Genomic DNA, 21,299 nt, shown 5'->3' with positions numbered 1-21,299 from the left:
CCGAGGCATCATGTAGTTCCATGTAAGTCTGGAAGGACTCAACGTGCTCGGTTGGATCGGTTTTACAGGTGAAGGGCGCAATCTGGGGTAGACAAAATTGCTCTGGCAACTGAGCTTGCATAATTTCCTCTGTAAACGGGGATGCCTTTGCCTCGGGTCTTGTCTGACCCAGATTTCGGTTTTGCTTCATATCGGCGATTTTCTCCTGCACTTCCCTCTTAAAATCCTGAAGGTCAGCTTTCCAGGGTTCGTCACTATCGACCGTACTCTCAACTGGAGGCTTGCTACGCCTTCTTCGATCTATTTCATGCCAATGATCGGTAGCAGGCAGCGGGACGGTCACGGAATGAGCGGGTGCAGGTTTAGCTGGACCTTGGTGCTGACTTTGCTGTTGAGGGACGGATTGCGGAGCAACAGGCTGAGGATCGATGAATTGTTGTGGAGCATTTGTCTGATCGCCATCACGCTGAGGCGGAACTTGCTGGCGATGGATCTGTTTCAGCATTTACTTCATGAAGTTTATATCGATCCTGAGTTCCTGGACCTCCCTATCTAATCGTCCGTTGCTCCGGTTCTGCTGAGTATATCTGGTCGAAATAGAGGTTGCCGGATGGGCCGCAGAACCTTGTCGGTTATCAGGTTAATTTTGGGCTCCATTCATACCTATCGGGCCTTCGGTTGCTGGAGGTCCAGTAACAACGACCTCGTTAGCCTTGTTTTGAATAGTTTTCCTAGTTCTTGCTATTTGAGATCTATTTGAGGCTTTTTGATAGAGCTTGGAAAATGACCTTTCGTATTGTTTCCCACAGATGGCGCTAAACTGTTGATGCTGTTTTTGGCTCGCCTCTTCTATGACCCTTGAATCTGCACACGTAAGAAGGAAAAGGTGACCCTGGTCTTGTTAGGGGACCCGCCGATGCTAAAGTCAGAATTTGGGTCTCTTTTGAAAAGTTTTTAGGGCGAGAGTTTTTGCATACCTTTTAGCATGAAGATCCTTATATTTATAATGACACTGTACCTCGTAGGGCTTTCGCATTCCTTAGAGTAAATCTCGTAAAGGTAGATTACAATCTTTGAGGATCCGTAATCCCTACTTCCTCTAGATTCTCGGAGATTATTTTCCTATCCTTCGAAGATCTCGGACAGAATCCAGAGTTTCACTAGGTAACTTCCGGATATGGAGCGATATAACTCGGCCGACGCTTATCTTTTCGACATTGTCGTGCTGAGATAAACTCTACGACTGTTTCTCCGCTTACTCTATTAACCGACTCAATCCTTGAATCGGAATAAAGTTTGAGCGGATCTAGGACTGACTGATATTACTCTGTTGATTTAGGCTTTCCTCTGTGAGGCTTTGATTAGGCCTTGAGGTGCACTTCCTCCCTTAGAAGTTTCGCTTTGTGGCTCTGGACGCTCAGGCTACGGCCGGGTTAGGGACCTCGCGGTCCGAGCTATGTCTCTCCATCCAGCATTCTTGTGGACTTTGGGCTTTATTCGGGCTCAACATCCAATGAGTCCGAGCCATTGCTTCACTACTCTTTTGGTCCTCTGACCGACTCAAGGACTTGTTATATTTTTTCCCCCCAACATATGCTTGTGTATGCAAACTCATTGATAATTAGGTTTCTAATAATTATATTGCTGTGTAACCATGAATAAGATAGAAGAATGATCGATAATCAATTATTGATAAAAATATATTTGACAAAAGCATAACACAAACGGTTTGGAATGTCCACTGTGGGTGCTGTCCAGTGGATGATTCCTCTGACTTGGGGGTTTCTCACACGCCAGTAGAAGCAAACACAATTTGGACCGTTTCAATGGCCGACTTTAGCAGCAGCTGTTTCCCATGGTGTTGACCACCCGGCTTATGAATCAATATGGTTTCCGGGCCTCGGTCCAAATACAGCGTGGCACACCTCATAGACTGGTGTCTGGGGTGGATCTCATCCGAGCGGATTGAGCGCGGGGCGGACATACCCAACAGGGTGCGGCCTTGAGCATGGGGCCCACCTCGATGCATGTATTTATATCCATGCTGTTCATCTGCTCTGCCAGCTCATTTTTGGAGATAGACCCAAAAAACAAAGCAGATCCAAATCTCGGGTGGGCCACACCACTGGAATATAGGCTGTTGATTAATCATTAAAAACTTCTTGTGGTCCACAAAAAATTTTGGATTAAGCTAATATTTAATTTTCCCTTGATCCAGTTTTGTGTGACCTTATCAACCGGTTGGATGGCAAATAAACATTTAGGTGAACGTTAGTGGTTTTTCGGTGGGCATTCAATCACCACTGTTTTCTATGGTGTGGTCCAGATGATATTTAGATTCACTTCATCTTTAGATTTACGTCCTAAAATGAACTGGAAAAACGGATGGACGGTGTGGATATACAATGCATACATCAAGGTAGGACCCATGGTCAGGGCATTACCGTGTTGGGTGAGGCCGGGCCCACCTAATCCGCTCCCGAGATATCGTTTCATCGAGCGAAAGTCACGCAAGCATTTTCGTTTCCAGAGGTTATGAAATGGTGTTGGTTTTTTCGTCCATCCCATGCCTTCTTTTCTCCACGCACGGCTGTTAAAGAAAGAAAGTCCTCTCTTTCTGTAACCCTTCCCTCTCTTGATTCGTCGAATTTTGGCCATAGATTGGGGAGAAGCCGATTCCGATAACAATATCGTATTCGAGATCGCCTTCTTCTTTCTAGGGTTCCTCTTCCAGAAGAAGGTGCCTTTTGTCCATGTCTAATTCCCACAGAGGAGCCTTCTATGGCGGTGGTGGGCCTTTGAGATCAAGGTAGTGAAATTCTCCCAAAACGAACTCGATAAGCGATTACGTAATTTTCCCAAAAATCTAACCCTTTCTTTATTGATTTCTGGCAGAGAAGGTATTAACACGAGAGCGGCCGCTAACTCCAATGAGATCCAATTGAGGATCGACCCGATGCATGCTGATTTGGACGAAGAGATAGTCGGCCTTCGCTCAAAGCTCTCACAATTGAAAAACGTGAGTTCTGCCTTCTTTTCTTTTTCGTTTTAAATTGCTGTCGTTGGCGTTGTTATTTCAACGATTCTTGTATTTACAGCTGCGAATTCCAGGAGCGTTTGTAATTACGCAGATTGTTTGGCGCATGTGTTGGAAATCCTTTTTCCTTTTATTTTATTTTCTATTTGATGCGATCTTTTATGTTCTGAACTTCAGTCTGTCTTCGATTGAAATCTTGTTTAGATTGTAATTGTGTTAAATTGGGGTTAGATGACTTTGCAGGATTTTTTAAATTCGGTCTCCGGCTTTTGTTCTGATTTTTATGCTTTTTTTTTTTTTTTTTTTTTTAAATTTTCTTCTTTTGTTTCTTTATTCTTTTTTGGGGGATTCCGTTTGTAATCTTCGTGTGATTTTCGTCATTGTTGCATTGGGAGAAAATGCACACTTGTGCGTGTATTGCATTTAACAGTTTACGGATGCTAGGTTCATGCTGATTTTCTTTAACTGGGATTTTTTTTTTTTTTTTAAATTTGAATTTTCAGCTGAATTAGGGCCAGTTTTGTTGTACAATTAATTGCAATGGCTATCATAAAATTGTGTTCTCTTTCTCTCTCTCAAATACAAAAAACAAAAAAAACAAAAAAAAAAGAAGAGAAAAAAAAGAGAAGGATATTAAAAGAAAAAAGAAAACAATGAATTGTGGTTGGTCAGCCTGTCTGACACCCTGAATGAGAATGAAATGACAATGACTCCTTTCTGCTATCATCTCCCTCACATTTAGTTGCACTTTCTGCAGGCAGGAGCATTCCATCATTTGCATAAAGACTGATCCATTAAATGGCTCTGCTTCCTTAAAATGGTGATGTGGGATGTATGAATACCATCACCTGCATTCTGATATATATATCCAAATTCCAAGCAGCCCTTTAGAGCCTGTTTGGAATCTTTGGATGTACATTACAATAGGAGTGCAACGGAATGCAGATTGTCCCTTGCTCATTTGTTGAAGCAGGGCTATTTGGCATATCCGGCAATATGTGGATGGCAGGATTAAGTAAGCATTCCTGTTCGCGAGATCTTCTTAAGATTTTGAATGCTGATGATACGGGCTAGACCCTTTATCATCTCATTCTCGTCCATGATGGTGGATGTTTGTTTGGGTTATCATCAGTTTTCTGAGATTGATTACAAGAAAGAAAGAAAGAAACACACAACAGCATGTGATGTGAAACACTTTCATGACTAGGCCTCTTTTTCTTTGTTATGCGGAGTTGATATTGTTGTGAGCACCTGAGTATTTTATTATATTATCACTATTGACCATGGATGGGTTCTATTGGTCCTTCTCAATCCGTTATACGAGCTCTTATTTAAGTATATTACACTGCAGGTAGCTCAAGAAATAGGGTCAGAGGCAAAGTTTCAGAATGACTTCATAACCCAATTGGTAAAGTTTTGCCTTAGTTCTTCGAGATTTTTCTTTTTTTCTTTGATGATTATTTAACATTTGTATCTGTATGTCTGTATCTGGTGAATCATCGGTACTGATAGCACGGAATCTTGAACTTTTAACTGGCTAGAATCGTGACTTCATGGTTTCCATTTTATTTAGCTACAAATTTACAATAACACTGTATATCGAGATTGGGTACAAGAGTTGCTACAAGGTTTAGAACTCACACATGTAATGATGAGGAATGATCTTATACAACTGTCCTAGGATTGGAAAATACAGCTAGTTGCTTTGGACATGTGGGCTACTCCAATTATCTATTTGGACTTTACATTCTTCCACCAGCCCACTCTTGGCATACCATGATGCAAGAATAACACCAATTGGAACCTAATAATCTCATCAATATCATGCAAACTGGAGTGTGAAGATCAAGCAAAGAACAAAGAAATGTGGGTCTTGTCATTAGATTGAATCATCAATTCAGTGGGTCCCAACTTGGATTGCTTGTGATCATTGTTGTCAAATTGCATATGCAATCATGTGCGATCGTTTTGTATATTTAAAAAAAATAAAAAAATAAAAAATGTTGAGAATAATTCAAACCTGATTGAACGTTGCTGTCCAACAGTCATAAGAACGTTTGAAGTTCCATTGTTTTCTTACTGTTTGTTGTAACTGAATTGAATGTGGTCAAGCCACATGTCAATTGCTAATTAATTGTTTTAGCAAAAATCTCTCAAGTGTTAGTTTAGGTGTTTACATCATGTCTATAAAAGAGTCTTTTATGTAGTGTAGATGTACAGAAAAATTCAACATACTCTGCTATCCTACATTTTAAGAAAACAGCTCTATTGAGTTGCTGTCAGTCCAACAAATTAGACAGCAACTCAATCACAAATAACACACATTTCACAAATAACACGCATAAAACAATAAGGGCTATTTTCTTAAAATGTAGGATGGCAGAGTATGTTGAATTTTTCTGTATATCTACACTACATAGAAGACTCTTTTATAGACATGATGTAAACACCTAAACTAACATTTGAGAGATTCTTGCTAAAACAATTAATTAGCAACTGACATGTGGCTTGACCACATTCAATTCAGTTACAACAAACAGTGAGAAAACAATGAAAAACGTTCTTATGACCGTTGGACAACAACGTTCAATCAGGTTTGAATTATTCTCAACACGCTCCGTTAATTCAAATAACCTCAACTCCGAGCATTTCTCGTAACTTGACAAATTTCTGCCAGGAAAGCGCTTTAGTGAAAATGCCTGCAATTTGATCCTCGGTGTTGCAGTATTCCAACTTGATTTCTCCTTTCACCACGAGTTCTCTTATGAAGTGATGACATACTTCTATGTATTTAGTCCTTGCATGAAATGCTGGATTTTTTGTCATTACAATGGTAGATTTGTTGTCGTAGTAGATCACCGAGGCTTCTTTACCTGATTCCAAAGTTCAATGTGCCACGAATATATCGTAGGACTCTTTTTGCTGCTCCCATATGCTGTTTACTTGGATTTTGCATGAATTTGGATAGAAGGCTCACTGCAAACATTATATCTGGCCTTGTATGAGTGAGATAAATTAGTCCACCAATCAAGCTTCTGTATATCTCTCTGTATACTCTTGGTATTTCTTATGATTGATGCTCTTTTCGAGAGAAAAACTCCTCCCTTTTGTAGAGATGGATGGAGATGGGATGATACCAGATTATCCGGTCTTCTCCATATCTCCCATCCAAAATCAAATTCAATTTTAAATTTGGAAAAACCAACTGAAAAAGGAGGCCGGAAGAGGCCTAAAAACATGGGACCCACCCACTAGTGATTGCTCACACAGTGGGCCCCACTGGCCTACGTCCAACATCTACCACTCAATCACATTGTGGGATAGGTACAAAAATTTGTCCATCTAACTCGCCTAATAACAATAAAAAAACCAAACATCGCGATCAAAAGAATCAGAGGCGTGGGACCAGATGGATCACCGTTATCTTCTCATAGGTGCTTAAGTACTAAGTGACCACCTAACTAGTACTCAATAACCCAAGCTCTGTAATGCTTGTCCTAGTCCGCATGACCACACCGGATGAAGTTAACTCCCGATCTGGAGTACTCGGCCAACATACGCACTTATCCAACTTATCAAGTTATTCTAAAAACTCGATTTTTTACAAACTTTGACTAAAATCAATTTTAAAGCAATACTCATATATATGCTTTTAAGAAAAAAATATTGTTCGCAAAAGTCTATTGAAAAACAACTCGATACTGCCGGCGGATAAGTCTTCAAGTGCGTATTTATAGTTTTAGAAACTTAGTGTAGCTGTCACAGGATTTGCCCTACGCAGATGTGTAATTTGGAATCAATCAAGCCGCTTTCCTAGCGTAACTGAGTCTGGCCAATCAAGGACCTTTCGTCATAGTACACTAAAGTAGCGACACTCAATCTCATCCTCATATACACAAGAGGAGGGTAGCTAATTACACAGAGTCACCTACAGGACTGGCTACTCACACGTTGCAATGATTAGATCGAATCAAAGCAATCTATAGGTAAAAGGTCCCCGCACGTGGTTACAATCCACGTCGTAAAGTAGACAATACTAGGTGTATGTCGGGTCTACAATACACAAGTCATTCTTCATGAGGTACGACTCATCTCATAACCTCATAACCTGGCTATAAATTCAGGCCATAACATTGATCGCATGAAAAGAATGGTGCGATTATGTTATTCGACTTTATCAGTCTCATTTTCAATCTCTTTAAAATTGTAGGCGGATACGACTCACTCATATTCTCATCCTTTATTATTCACAATAAAGAGAAGTCCATACCTCAGTGTATGAATATGGCCCCAAATATACCTCTTGTACATTCAAGGTTGGTTAACCCGTGCGAGTGGGTGACCGGCCTGCCGACAAAAATAGAAATCTTACATGATCTCAAGGTAAATGCTGATGATCTACTTACCTAGTTTACATTAGTATTCAATACTGAATGAATGAAATGTGTTATTCATTAATGAAAGATCAAATGTACTAAAAACAAGCACATCACTTAAGCATTCCTTAATCCCATCTGTCTGACGTGAACCTGAAATAGATCTTTGACTATAGGTTTCGTCATGAGATCAGCCATCATCTCCGTAGTAGGAATGTAGCTGAGGGCAACCTTCTTATCTGTCACTTGATCACGGACGTAATGATACTTAATCTCAATGTGCTTAGACTTCTGGTGGTGTTTAGGATCCTTTACCAAGTCAATGGCAGAAGTATTGTCTATCTTCAACGATATAGGCTGCCGAACACGCTGTATAACACCTAGACCTAATAGAAATTTGCGAACCCATACACACTCCTGAACTGCAACACAACATGAAATGTACTCGGCCTCCATAGATGAAAGAGCTGTGGATGTCTGTTTCTTACTCGACCATGAGATAGCTCCTCCTCCGAGTGAGAATATATATCTTGAAGTAGACTTTTTCTCGTCGGCGTCATTACCCCAAGCAGCATCAGAATATCCGTTGAGCTCGAGGCTTGTGCCTTCATAACACAACATTAGGTCTTTTGTTCCTCTAAGATAGCGGAATATACGTTTGATGGCTTGCCAATGAGGCTGTCCCAGGTTACTCTGATAACGGCTGACTATGCCAATTGCATAGCTAATATTCAGTCTGGTGCAAAGCATAACATACATTAACCTCCCTACTGCGCTGGCATAAGGTACTGAGGACATAACCAATTTCTCAGCTTCAGTCTGGGGACACAATTTCCTGTCTAACTTGACAGCTTTATCCATAGGGGTTTCAACAGCTTTTGAATTTTCCATCCTGAACCGCTCTAAGATCTTTTGTATATAGGTGGCTTGAGACAAGCCTAAATTTTTTTTAGAGCGATCCCTGATGATTTTTACCTCAAGAAGAAAGTTGGCTTCACCAAGGTCTTTCATCTCAAAGTTCGAGAATAACCAATCTTTAGTTAATATAAATAATTGCATGTCATTACTAGCTAGCAAGATATCGTCTACATATAGAGATAGTATCAGAAAATATCTTCCAGACCGTTTCATGTATACACAATGATCTTCTTCACTCATCGTGAATCCAAAAGTGGTGATGGCTAAGTGGAACCTCATGTACCACTGTCTTAAAGATTGCTTCAGCCCACAGATAGATTTTAATAACTTGCAGACTTTCTTTGGATGTTTTTTGTCCACATAACCCATGGGCTGTTGCATGTATATCTCTTCGTCCAAGTCATCATTTAAGAATGCGGTCTTTACATCCATCTGATATAACTCTAAGTTTAAACTTGCGACAATGGACAAGATCATGCGGATTGAGGAGAACTTTGTAACAGGTGAAAAGGTCTCCTTGTAATCAATGCCTTCTTTTTGTGTAAAACCTTTAGCAACTAATCGTGCTTTATACTTGTCCATTGTACTATCTGCCTTTCTTTTGATCTTTAGTACCTACTTATTACCTATCGCTTTGCGATTAGAAGGCAGATCAACAAGTTCTTAGACTTTATTCTTTTCCATGGAAGCGATCTCTTTGTCCATAGCAGTCACCCAATTGGCCGAGTTAGAAGATAATAATGCATCCTAATACGAATCAGGTTCATCATCATCAACCGCAATGCAAGAGAATGTTTGCCCCTCAATGTCGAAGTATCTTCGGGGAATCAATCCTCTTTCGCTTTGACGTAACTCAGGAGTCTGCTGAGATGTCCTCCCACTATCCTGACGGACTATAGGAGCATCATCATCTTGAGAAGTAGAACTCCCACTCTCCTGAGATACATCGGGTATTTCAAAAAGTTCTATCGGAACCTTTTGCTGCATTCTGCTGGGGTATTTATCTTCAATGAAGGTCACGTCCCGGGATTCTATCTTAATCTATCGTCCATGGTCCTCATAAACTAAAACGTATCCCTTTGAATGCATAGGGTATCTTATGAACATGTATTCAATGGTTTTACTATCAAGTTTACCTCTATGCGGAGTAGGTAGTAAAACATATCCCAGAGATCCCCAAGGGCGGAGGTTGGCTAGAGAAGGAATCCTCCCAGACCACATCTCATATGGGGTCTTAGGAATGAATTTGGATGAGACTCTATTAAGGACATAGACGGCTGTTAACAGTGCGTCTCCCTAGAATGTGGTAGAGAGATTGGCTTGTGCCATCATCGATCTAACCATGTCCAATAGTCTCATATTCCTTCTATCTGCAACACCATTTTGTTGTGGAGTGTAAGCCATTGTGTACTGCCGAACAATGTCAACGTTTTCACAATATGATTTAAACATTTCAAATGTATACTCGCCACCTTTATTAGATCGAAGTATTTTAATCTTTTTCTCAAGCTGATTTTTCACCTCAGCTTTAAATTTAAGAAAACAATCAAAAGCCTCAAATTTGTGTGAGATGAGATGCACATATCCATAGCGCGAGTAATCATCAATGAAAGTGACAAAGTATTGACATCTATTTTTGGCATGTACATTGAAGGGTCCACAGATATCTGAATAGATTATCTTTAGTGTGCCCTTGGACCTAGCCGCTTTAGGAAATGGTTTCTTTGAAGTCTTCCCGAACACACAATGTTCACAAAATGACAAATCAACTTTGGATAAGGAGTCTAACAGACTATAATGTACTAGTCTTGTCATACGATCCTTTCCGATGTGACTTAACCTCGCGTGCCATTTTTGAGATTCAGATACTACAGTTTCATTCGACATAGTAGATAAAGCAAGGGGTGCATTATCGTTATCTACGTCCAGAATAAATAAATCTGAAATTAAATTTTTCCATGCAAAGATGAGGTTATTTAGTCTCAAAGAAACTCTTGTCCTGGAAATCGAATATCAAAACCATTAAATAATAACCTAGAAATAGAAATTAAATTCCAACGCATCCCCGGTGCATAAAGAGTATCACGGAGGATTATTATTTGCCCTATGCGCGTATGCAGATGGGAAACGCAAATCCCTAGTACGTTTTCGATAGAATTATTTTCCATATACACCTTGTAACTTCCCTTGGCTATAAGCCGGAATTCCTCGAGTCATCGACGACTCCATGTCATGTGCTTCGTTGCGCCTGAATCCAAAATCCACTCGTTAGATATAGTATCAACGGAAAAAATTGCAGAACAAACGCCTACATAAAAAGTATCTAGTGACTTAGGAATGACCGTATTTTTATGGGCACACTGCCGAGCATAATGGCCGGAATTTCCGCAGACAAAGCAGACTATACTTGTCTTTTTCTGCTTTTTCTTTCCATTCCCCTTCTTGAGATTTGGAGGAGGTGCTGTGGACTTCTGTTCTTGGTTATTCTTTTTCGCCTTCTTGCGAGCTTTGAACCGTTTCTTGTTAGTTTTCCGCTTATGGGTATCTGCTACAAAGGCCTTGGCCGAACCTGGCTGAATTGCATTCATTTTAATCTCATGTACCAAGTGGCCACAAAAGTCTCTGAACGTAGTGATAGAATCAATATGGTTCAGAATTCTTTTGATTGGGGCCCAAGATTCAGGCAAGGAACGGTGCATTGCTATTATCTTTTGATTTTCAGTCAATTTACATCCAACGTTTCTGAGGGCACCTATCATCTGCTCCATCTTACGGATATAATCTTTCATGGGGCAGCCGACTGACATCCTATACTCCTGGAATTCTAATTCCATTGCCCGAACTTTCGCATCCGACTTCTGCGCATAGGCATTTGTCAGTGCTTCCCAGATTCCTTTAGCGGTGTTATGCACTTCATACGTAGGTATGAGTTCTTTACGCATAGTGCTAATAAGGACATTACGGGTTGAACGATTTTGTTTACACCACTTATTGTAGCGGGTCATTGTAGCCCTATGTTCTCCTAAATTTCCGTTTTCAGCCAGTATGAGTTCCTCTTGTACCTCATCGAGTGTGTGCGATATGTTGTCCTCGTCCAGAAGGCTTCGCACTGCGCGGGGCCAGTCTTCATAGTTGTTACCGTCGAAATGTTGTCCTTTCAGCTGTTCAGCGATTAACGCTTTGGTGACCATTTCTACATTGCATAAGTATCACTACTTAGCTACGATCTAAGGTATTGACACTAATCATCAACATCTCTACGTGTTATACAAATTTTCAAAATATAAAAGTAGTCAACACATCTTAACAAGATATGAAAGTCCACATACCCGAATGGGCGGTGTAGAACAATCAGGTTCTCTATTTAAGATGAAATTGATTGTGATGAATAGGGAATTTTTTATTATTTTTTTAAAGTAAACAAATATAAGAAACTAAGGAGAACTTTTATAAGTTAATAGATAACTAATTTTACATATTTAAAATACATTTGTGAGAGATAAAGTCAATTAAACATCAAGTCATCCACATTTAACAATATAGTTAACAAGAAGTAACAACAAAATCAACAAGCTATTTATTTATTATTGTAGAAAATCAATAAGCTATCTTCCTTGAAATTTGAAAGTGCTTGAATCTTGATCTTCCAACTTCCAAGAGAGAGGGAATGTAGGAGAGAGAGAGAGAGAGAGAGAGAGAGAGAGAGAGAGAGAGAGAGAGATCACTTGGAAGTAGGAAATACAAGAGAGAGAGAGAGAGAGAGAGAGAGAGAGAGAGAGAGAGAGAGAGACCACTTGTAATTAAGAAATGTAAGAGAAAAATAGAGTAAGAGAGTTTTGGAGTGAGAATATTGCAAATGGAGGAGATTTGGAAGCCTTTTTTAGGCCAAATGTTGTTTTTTTTTTTTTTTTGTTTTTTTGTTTTTTGCAAAAATAAAAATAAAATATTCAATGTGCCATGGCCAATATGCGATCATTTTCGCATATGCCACATATGCGATCGCATATGTGCCATGATCGCATATGCGATTTGCATATGGATGTGCGCATATGTGGTCGCACATGACAACGCTGCTTGTGATTCAAGGACCACTTACAGTCAGATGATCCTGACCATCACCAATATATGGCTTGTGAAACAGATTGTTATGCCACCGACATTCGAAGGGTCATAATTATCTGCTTATCATTTGCCTCATGGCCTGCCAGCGGCAAGCTTAAATGAATGGACACTCTAGATTGTGCTTGGATTGTTCTACATGTCCGATGCAACTAGTTGTATTATAAGTCTTTCATAAAACTATTTGAATAAGATCGTAACTCTATTGTGATTGTTCCATTTTGATTTGGATGAATAGAAACCAGTTAGGGCTTTTTGGAATAAGTTCTCTTCAGGGTTCTTATAGTAGCCAAGGATATGCCCTTAGAGGGTAACGAGATCCACTAATTGGAGATGGTATGCCTTGTGAAATTCTCACACTATGATGTTGTGAGTTTCTGGTTATTTGAAAGCAGCACAAATTATTTTTTTGGAGCTTTTTTCTAAATTGTAATCTTTTGACCAGTGATGCCCACATGAAACATTGATTGGATATTTTCATTCTAGTTGGTTCCATTGTAGGCCAATTGGCCAAATCCAATTTGACATAGATAAAAATAATGGGTTCCATGCTCAGTTAGGCTGCTGATGCCAGACTCAATCTACTACCATTTAAAAAATAATCTCATGACAGTCTCCAGTAACACAAGGGCTGGACATATAAGGTTTAATCAAATCATCAATAAAAAAGGTTTGTGGTTGTCATGACAATACATGCCCGAGTCAAACCAAACTTTCATTGCATCCCTTCAGGAGAATCCAAAGCATTACTGTGTTAGTTTTGGGCAAGGAATTCCTCTGTTGCTTCTTGTAAGTACAGATAGTTCCACACAATTCCGATAACATTTAGCACTACTACAGAGAGGTGGGAGTGCTTTGTTATTTCCACACCAAACAATGGTGATCAACATAATATGAAATTTCTGTAACAATCTCTATTATGACCATTGCATTCACAGGGGCGGTCGATGATGCCATATTGGAGGAAAATATGAAATTTGCATAGCAATCCTTGACTATTATGCAGACCTCCTTTGAGGGGACAATTGAAATTGCCCAAATCCAGACAACCTTGACTTCAATCTAATTGATGAGGAAGAAATTGCTTGGTTGGAAGGACTGGATTGAAGAAGAGGCCTTAGAAGTGACTAAGGCCTTGGGAAGGGACAAAACTCTAGGGCTTGATGGTTTTCCTTTGGCATTCTTCCAAGTGTTTGGAAGGATGTGAAGTCCAATGTCCCAGTCTCCATCTTAGAATTCTATGAAAGAGGTAAAATTTCTAAGGAGATAGACACATTCGCTATTACATGGTTTTGAAGAAAGAAGGGCCGAGAGCTTGAGTGACTTCTTTTTTTTTAAATGACGAAAGGGTGTCCCCCCGCCTTCACTCCATGCGGATGTGTTGTTGTAAGTTACCATTTAATGGGGGCCTAAAAGCACATGTTATTGTAAGAATTTAGTCCAACCATCCTGTCTATCCATCCAACCATCCCATCTATCCCACCAACCATTCAGCCTTCCATCCAAACATCCATCGATATTTCAGAATATCGACAACACGTATATTTCGCCAAGAAATCGTCGACAACTGGAAAGGAAACTAAAGGCTATAGTCTCAATATTACCCATGTTGCGGTGGGTGATAATATCGCGATATAATCAATATTATCGTCAAGAATTTGAACACTGCATACAACCATGCGGCCATAAAAATTGAAACAAATTTTTTTTATTTTTATTTATTTTTTTTTTTTTTTAATATTTTAGTAAACATATTTTTGATGATATCAATACATTGGCGATATTATGGAAATATTGCTGATACACTAGCAATATAAGCGACACCTGGAATTTACATAGTCGAAAATATTGGGAATACGTTGGCGATATCAATACATTGGTGATACAAGCGACACCTAGAATTTACACAGTCGAAAATATTGGCAATAATATCAATGCATTGGCGATATTTAGTGATACAACATCGATACCTGGAATTTCTGATACTACTTGTGGTATTGATATTGCTACCAGTGTTATCGGTATCGTCGAGCTAGAGATATGGATAATATCGGGGAAACTTCGAACAATGGTTGCCACCTCTCATTTGGAGGTTGCATTACTTTGATCAAGTTGACCCGCTCCTAACTAACATGCCTCTTTACCATATGGCCTTCTTCCAATGTCCAATAAGCATAATAAATAAAGTGGAAAGAATCTAGACTAGAGGGAGTTTTTATGGCAGGGGCCAGAGGTGAAGAAGAAATTCCATCTTGTGAACATGCGGGGCTTTCGGTAATTAGATCTCTGTAGTTGTTAGACTTGTCCTGTTGGCTAAATGGTTGGGGAGATTTGGTAGGATAAGGACAATCTTTGAACAAGGTGATTTCAAGTAAATATGGGGTTAGGGTTGGTGGGTGTTTCACATCCCCCTCATCTCGGTATAGGGATTTCGGGTTATGGAAAGCTATACTTAGGGCGGTTAACTCATTTCGAGTTGCAATCTCCTTTGATGGGATGGCTCTCGCATTCGTTTTGGGGAAGATAGATGGTATGGGGAGAGCCCTCCTCAGTTCTACCTTTCCTCAGATGTACAATGTTCTCATGGAGAAGGGAGTCTTCATATCTCAGCATGTCTCAAGCCGATGAACAGTTGGTTGGGAACCCCCTTTTCAGGTGGAATCTCACAGATGTTGAGATTGTAGCCTTGGCTAGTTTGATGTAGCGGTTATAGAGCATCCTTAGAGAGGGCCAGGTGGGTGTAGAATCCATGCAAGGAAGATTCTCTGTCAAATCCTTTTACTCAGTGTTATATTGTTTCCCTTCCCCTTCTACCTAGGACCACATACTCCATATTTGGAGGTAATCAGGACCTCTTGTTGGTGCTTTCGGATTGCCTAGTTGGCAAAATGAAGTGCTTACCATCAACTACTTGAGGAATAGACAAATGATTGTTCCAGATGTGTGCATCTTGTATTTGTGGGATGCAGAAACTGTGGATCACCTGTGTTTTGCATTGCTCTGCTCAAAAGATTTGGTGGTTCTTTTTTGGTCTACTTGGAGCCACTTGGGTACTGCTTGAAAAGATTGGGATTTTCTTTAGCATGTGGCACTTTGAATAAGGAGCAAAAAGGAGAACCCTCGAGCGGCTTATCTTGCTAGCTGTTTTTTGTTCTATTTGGTTGGACCATTACAAGAGGATTTTAGAGACAAATACACTCCTGATCAGGTCATTCTAAAGGCAAAGTGACTTGTGCTAGAGTGGGCATTCCAAGACTTGTGACGCCTTAGCCTGTTGCCTTGTTGAGGCTCTTTATGATAGCTGGGGGGATAATTCTTCTTTGTATTAATTGGATGATTCTTCATCATCTTTATTGTATTTTCCCCTTTTCTTTGGCTATCCTTCAAGAAAATAAAATCTTTCTTACGAACCAAATTGCCTTCACATGGGTTCAAAACTTCAAATAGCATTTTCTTTGAGGTGGATATCAAAATTTTCAAAGAAAATGAAACAGTATTGTAGCCATTGTCTGTCCATGCTTTAGGGCTAGGTATCTATAGCAGTCAACGAGCTGGGCCTGGGGTTGGTTTGGTCATGGATTTTGAACCGGTTGGGCCTATTCAAAATTTTGCTTTTGCTTTCGCATGCCTGGCCCATTGACTGCCCTATAGCTATTTTTTTTTTTTTTTTGAAAGATAACGAAACTTTAAAATTAAAAAGGGAAAGGAAGATACAGAGAACAAGGACAGCAGCCGATACTGCTGAGATAGCAGACAAAGGCTACTTTCCAAGAAGCAAAAGATCGGAACACGTCATGAATTCTACATGGGTAGTCCATTCTATAATTAGCGATTTAGCTCTAGATAAGACCCATCCCGAGGTATTAACTGTATCCCGAAAGCATCTACTGTTCCTTTCCTCCCAAACACACCACTAGATGGTGAGAAGAGCCATTCTCCATAATATGGAACGGCTTTTTCTGAGCTTCACCCCGTGTCAGTCCATAAAAAGAGAGGAAATGGATTCAGGGGGGCACCAACTGATATCGAATCGTGACCGAACATCAGCGAAAATAGGGGAAATGAAAGGGCAGTGGAGCAGCAAATGGTCCACTGACTCTTCCGCCTTCATAAAGCACAAGCAGATATTCACTACGCACATCCCTCTCTTTCTGAGGTTATATTCCGTCAGGATTTTTTTCAGAGATACCAACCAGCCGAACGCTATGAATTTGGGGGGAGCCGGGAGCTTCCAGATTTGAGTACAATGATGTTCGACAGCCCTATAGCTATGAAACTTGTACTTTTTCTTTCTTTTGCAAGGACTGAATAAATTCTTGCTCAAGAGTCTCCCGCTCAGTAGATGGGCTGGTGGAGATGGTGTCGTCTGTGTGAATGATCCAGGGTTCAATCCTTGGTAGTGTTACCTTCCATAAAAGAAGAAGAAATTCTTGCTCAAAAGAATTCATATCTCAGGCATGAACATCTGAGTTGGTGTTGGACTGAGTGGCTTTTAATTGTGAGATTCCACAAACATGAAAAATAAGACAATGTTACATGTAAGACTACATTGTAAATCTTAGTGTGTTTAAAAAGAAATCAAAGATAAACGGTAATGACATTGTTATAATTGCATTAATGAGGAAGAAATTAAGTGGAGGCAATGTTCTAGGGCCACTTGGCTTAAGGAGAGGGACAAAATACACAGTTCTTTTGTAGTATTGCGAGTGCACTGGCTGGAAGCAATAAGATTGGTAGCATCGTGGTGGAGGGAGGAGGTTCGAGGAAAAAATCAAAATTTTGACTCGGTGGTCAACTTCTATAGCTCTCTCCTATTTGATGAGGAGTGGAATAGGCCTTTGTTGGATGATCTTGAGTTCAATAGTCCCTCCAATACTGAGGTTGCCTCTCTTGAGAGCTGATTCTTGGAGGAGGTCAAGGCCGCACTGGTGTCTTTGGGGAGGGATAAGGCTCCGGGTCCAGATGACTTCCCCATGGCATTTTCAGCAATTCTAGGAGGTAGTGAAAATGACATTATGAGTTTCATGAATCATGACTGAGTTCCACTCGAGGGGCTGTTTTTTGTCAACGTTAGGGGCTTCCTTCTTTGCCACCATCCTGTAGGCGACAGGGGCGGATAACTTAAAAAGACTTCAAGCCGATCAATATCGTGAATGTGTGTGTGATGTACATGGCAGATCTTGATTCTGTCGATCATCTCTTCATCCATTGCTTGTTCACTAGGCATATGTGGAATAATCTCACTAAGCTATTTAATTTTATGTGGGTAATGCCAGCTTTGGTGGGATCTCCATTGTCAGTTTGGCATGGGGTCGAGTTTGGTAGGCAAAAGAAATCTCTATGGAGAATCGGAGATTGGCTTCTCTATCCACCTTGTGGGCAGTGTAGGGAGAGAGAAATTGCAGATGCTTTTGGAATGAATCTACTAGGGTGGGAGAGGTTTTCTCTAAGGCCATTCTCCTTATAGTGGAGTGGGCCTATTGTATATCATCTTCAAAGGATTGTAATTTTTTCTTTCTTGCTTTGGTTGTAGCTTTTGCGCCATCTTGGCTCTTTTAATAAAATAGAAAAAAGATATTGCTATTTTGCATACCCCTCAATGCCCCAGCTATTCATGGAACATGTGAAGCAGATGAATAATCAAATATCTGGATTTTTTCTTTTCTTTTTCGTACTGTTATTTAAAATATAGTCATACATGTAGCACTGTATTTTTTTTCACAATGTGAAAAATAATACAATTTACATGTAATACTACATTGTAAATATCTGCATGTTAAAAAAAAAATGGTAATGACATTACCTTTCTGATTACTCAGTGTCCCCGGCTCTTCATGGAACGTGTGAAGTGGATGAATAATCGTCTGCTTCCAGAAGAAAACAAATAATTTCATGGGAATCCTGCAATGCCAATTTGTTCTTTTTTTCTCTGACAGATGATCAAAACTTCATCTGGGCTAGAATCCTAATGAGAGGTCCATCAGAGATTAGAAATTGTTGAAGGAACAAATTGATGTTTCTTTTGTCCCCTCTAGGCACGACTGGAAAATAAAGAAATGGTTGATTTATTCCTGTGAACCTGAAAATTTATCACACGTAAAGAAGTATTGCAAACATATAAGATAAAATTAGTTAAACATAAAAAATAAGCTTTTCATATGAGCTGTGTTCAGGAGTGTCTGCAACATGGACGTGGACATGGGTTGTTAACTAACCATAATTTGAAAGTATATTTCTTATTTTCCTGACTCTTTTGCGGCTTTCAAACAAAAGTCAGAAACTTTGATCAGGAAATCTCAAGATTACCAGAAGGCAGTTGCCAGCTCCACCATCTTATACTATTTATGACGTGAGTTGTGTTTAGAATTTTTTGCCTTCAAAATTAGTTTTTGGAGGCAACTTTGAAATTTCAAGGAACATTTTTTTTTTTTTGGAGAGAGATAACAGCAATGTATTGAGAAGCCCACCAACAAGCGGGAAATACTTAAATTCAAAGGTATTTTAGGAACTTGAAAATGTGGTTGGTATCCCTCAGATGTCACCTGCAAAAGCCAGCCAGTGGGTTGCTTTTCAGGCTTTTACCCATAAAAAGCCTCTCAAACGCCTACTTATTCTCTCGAGAATTAGTTTTTACTTTGGCGGAGTGTGATACACAGGCAGTTAGAAATTACTGAGAAATTGTACAAGTGGCATACAAGTGATTCAAAATAAACCATCCAAACTATGGGCACCAGCTTAAATGGGTCATGACTCGTGAACCAAAACCTACTTTTATTTGTTTATTATTATTATTATTATTATTTTATTTTTTATTTTTACTCCTACACCACACACTTTTATTTTTATTTGGTTATTTTGATTATTAGGTTTGGGCATTTATTGGAAGGTCGAAAATGAAAAATATCCAATGATCTTATTTAAAAAACAAGAATCAGAGGTTAACCGTCGTCTAGACAATATGATTTCACTCAAACTTTGGGGGTGTTTGGATCTTAAGTTACTTAAGATAAACTACCTATGCCTTGAGTAGCTTATCTTGATTTCTACTTATTAAACTGAAGTGATTAAGTAACTTCAAATAAAAAAGCTACTTATAATTGATCATAAACCAAACTTATCTCAAATAAGTTACTTATCTATTGCTGCAAGTAGAAAAAGTAACTTATTTGGTGGTATCCAAACAGGCCCCTAGCGACATTGTGTCCACAATTTAGTTGGTCTAATTTGAGTTAGTATATTCCACGTGTACCATTTCAACTGAATGCAGCCAAAGTATCATATAATTCCTCTTTTCTACCCCTTAAACTTTAGGCCTGACCCTCCCTCTCCCTGATTTCTCTCCTCCATCCTGTCTCCATGTGAGTTGCACGTGCCACACCTCCTAGTTTACTATAAGGTCTATAGAGTATAAACCAATACAGTACTCACTTCAAAGTCAATACTGTTCTTGCACATGATGCCTATGAAGCTGTTGGATCCAGATTGGTGTCAGGAAAGTCCACTCTCTGTTCTTTTGCATGTTGCAACTTTTATATTTGTGACATTAGGTTTGTTCATTTGGGTTGCTTTGGAAATGTTGCGTGGGGAAGGCCAGCAAAATTTATGTCCATGCACGTCCATCACTGAATGTGTCTTTGGAGTTTATTCATCAGGTTGAGCACTTTCTCCAATATGTTAGATATAAATTTAAAAAAATACAAATAAAAATCAAGACTGCATGTGTCCGTCACTGAATGTGTCCAAGTTTGAACTTGTCAGCTTGTAGGGTTAACCCACAACCCTTCTTACAAGTATTTTTCAATTTAACATAGGTGATTTTTTTATGGTAAAATTTGAGACCAAAATTCTGAAGGCATAAAAGAATGGGTTGTATTGCAGAACCGGCTGTAGGTGATCAGTCCTCTTTTATAGCATGGAGTAATGATCGCTTACAACTAGTTGTCGAAGGTTTAAAAAAATGGGTTGTAGTGCTAGTTAACCTACTCGTCTACTACTGGGGGTAGGTCATCATTCCTCTTGTGTGTTTCTTCAGATTTTATTTTCCTCGTGTTCTATTTTCTTTATTCACAATGCATGTTGTTAAATCATATTGATGCTCAAGGCTAGTGTATTCTCTACATTTGGTGGTGGTATATGATGGGCCAGAAGATCTCAAATCATGCTGTTCCAGCACTCAGCTTGCTTTGGTGATTGTTTAGGCTCTCTTCCCCTTTTCATTGGTTCTGTCAAAATGTCTGAATTTTCTTCTGAGGTGATGTTGTGGTGGTTTTGAAACAGCAAATGACAATGATCAAAGCTCAAGCTGGTGTGAAAAACAACATGAGAAGGTTGAATAAGAGCATAATCCAGCAGGGCTCGAACCATGTCATGCACGTTGTCCTTTTTGCGCTCCTTTGCTTCTTTGCTGTCTATTTGTGGTCCAAGATTTCTAGAAGGTGAGAAGTGAAAACCCACCTGGGCATGCATGTGTGGAGTCTTCGAAAAGCAGTGGGTTTTGGGAATTTGCAAGTCTTTTCCAACCTTCAACGCCCTAATATCATATGTGGTTCCAATGTAAACCTTCTTGAACTATTGCTGTTGCTGCTGTAGGTAACTGTTAACTTGAAAAGGGTCTGGTCCAGCTATTGAAAAATCAGTATTACTGTCATGTACTCGAATATTGGTAGCACTAAGATAATTAGAGCTTTGGTCTTATCAAGTTGATATTTTGCTAGTGCTTTTCACACAATATTCTGCATGTGAAGGGGCCTGTCCCTCCGATGGTCCTTCAAACTGTAGGGTCCTAGCAAGGGGGAATCCATGACGGCAAATAAATCCATGGCCTAGCAAGGGGAGAGCTGGGGCTTGAG

General features: G+C 39.6%; 1 protein-coding gene across 1 annotated transcript; it reads left to right on the top strand.

Annotated features, from left to right (window-relative positions):
* Nucleotides 1–2,518: 2,518 nt before the first annotated feature.
* LOC131242398 (bet1-like protein At4g14600) lies at nt 2,519–21,163 on the top strand. The gene is made up of 4 exons (XM_058240991.1): nt 2,519–2,809; nt 2,896–3,019; nt 4,389–4,445; nt 20,728–21,163. Exons 1-4 carry the CDS (start codon nt 2,754–2,756, stop codon nt 20,887–20,889), a joined length of 399 nt encoding a protein of 132 aa, XP_058096974.1. The 5' UTR covers nt 2,519–2,753; the 3' UTR covers nt 20,890–21,163.
* The last annotated feature ends 136 nt before the right edge of the window (nt 21,164–21,299 follow it).

The sequence above is a fragment of the Magnolia sinica genome, chromosome 4 (assembly GCF_029962835.1).
Source record: "Magnolia sinica isolate HGM2019 chromosome 4, MsV1, whole genome shotgun sequence".
In the NCBI taxonomy this organism is placed as follows: Eukaryota; Viridiplantae; Streptophyta; class Magnoliopsida; order Magnoliales; family Magnoliaceae; genus Magnolia; species Magnolia sinica.
Note: the sequence above shows the minus strand (reverse complement) of the source record. Positions and strands in the feature narration are given on the sequence as shown.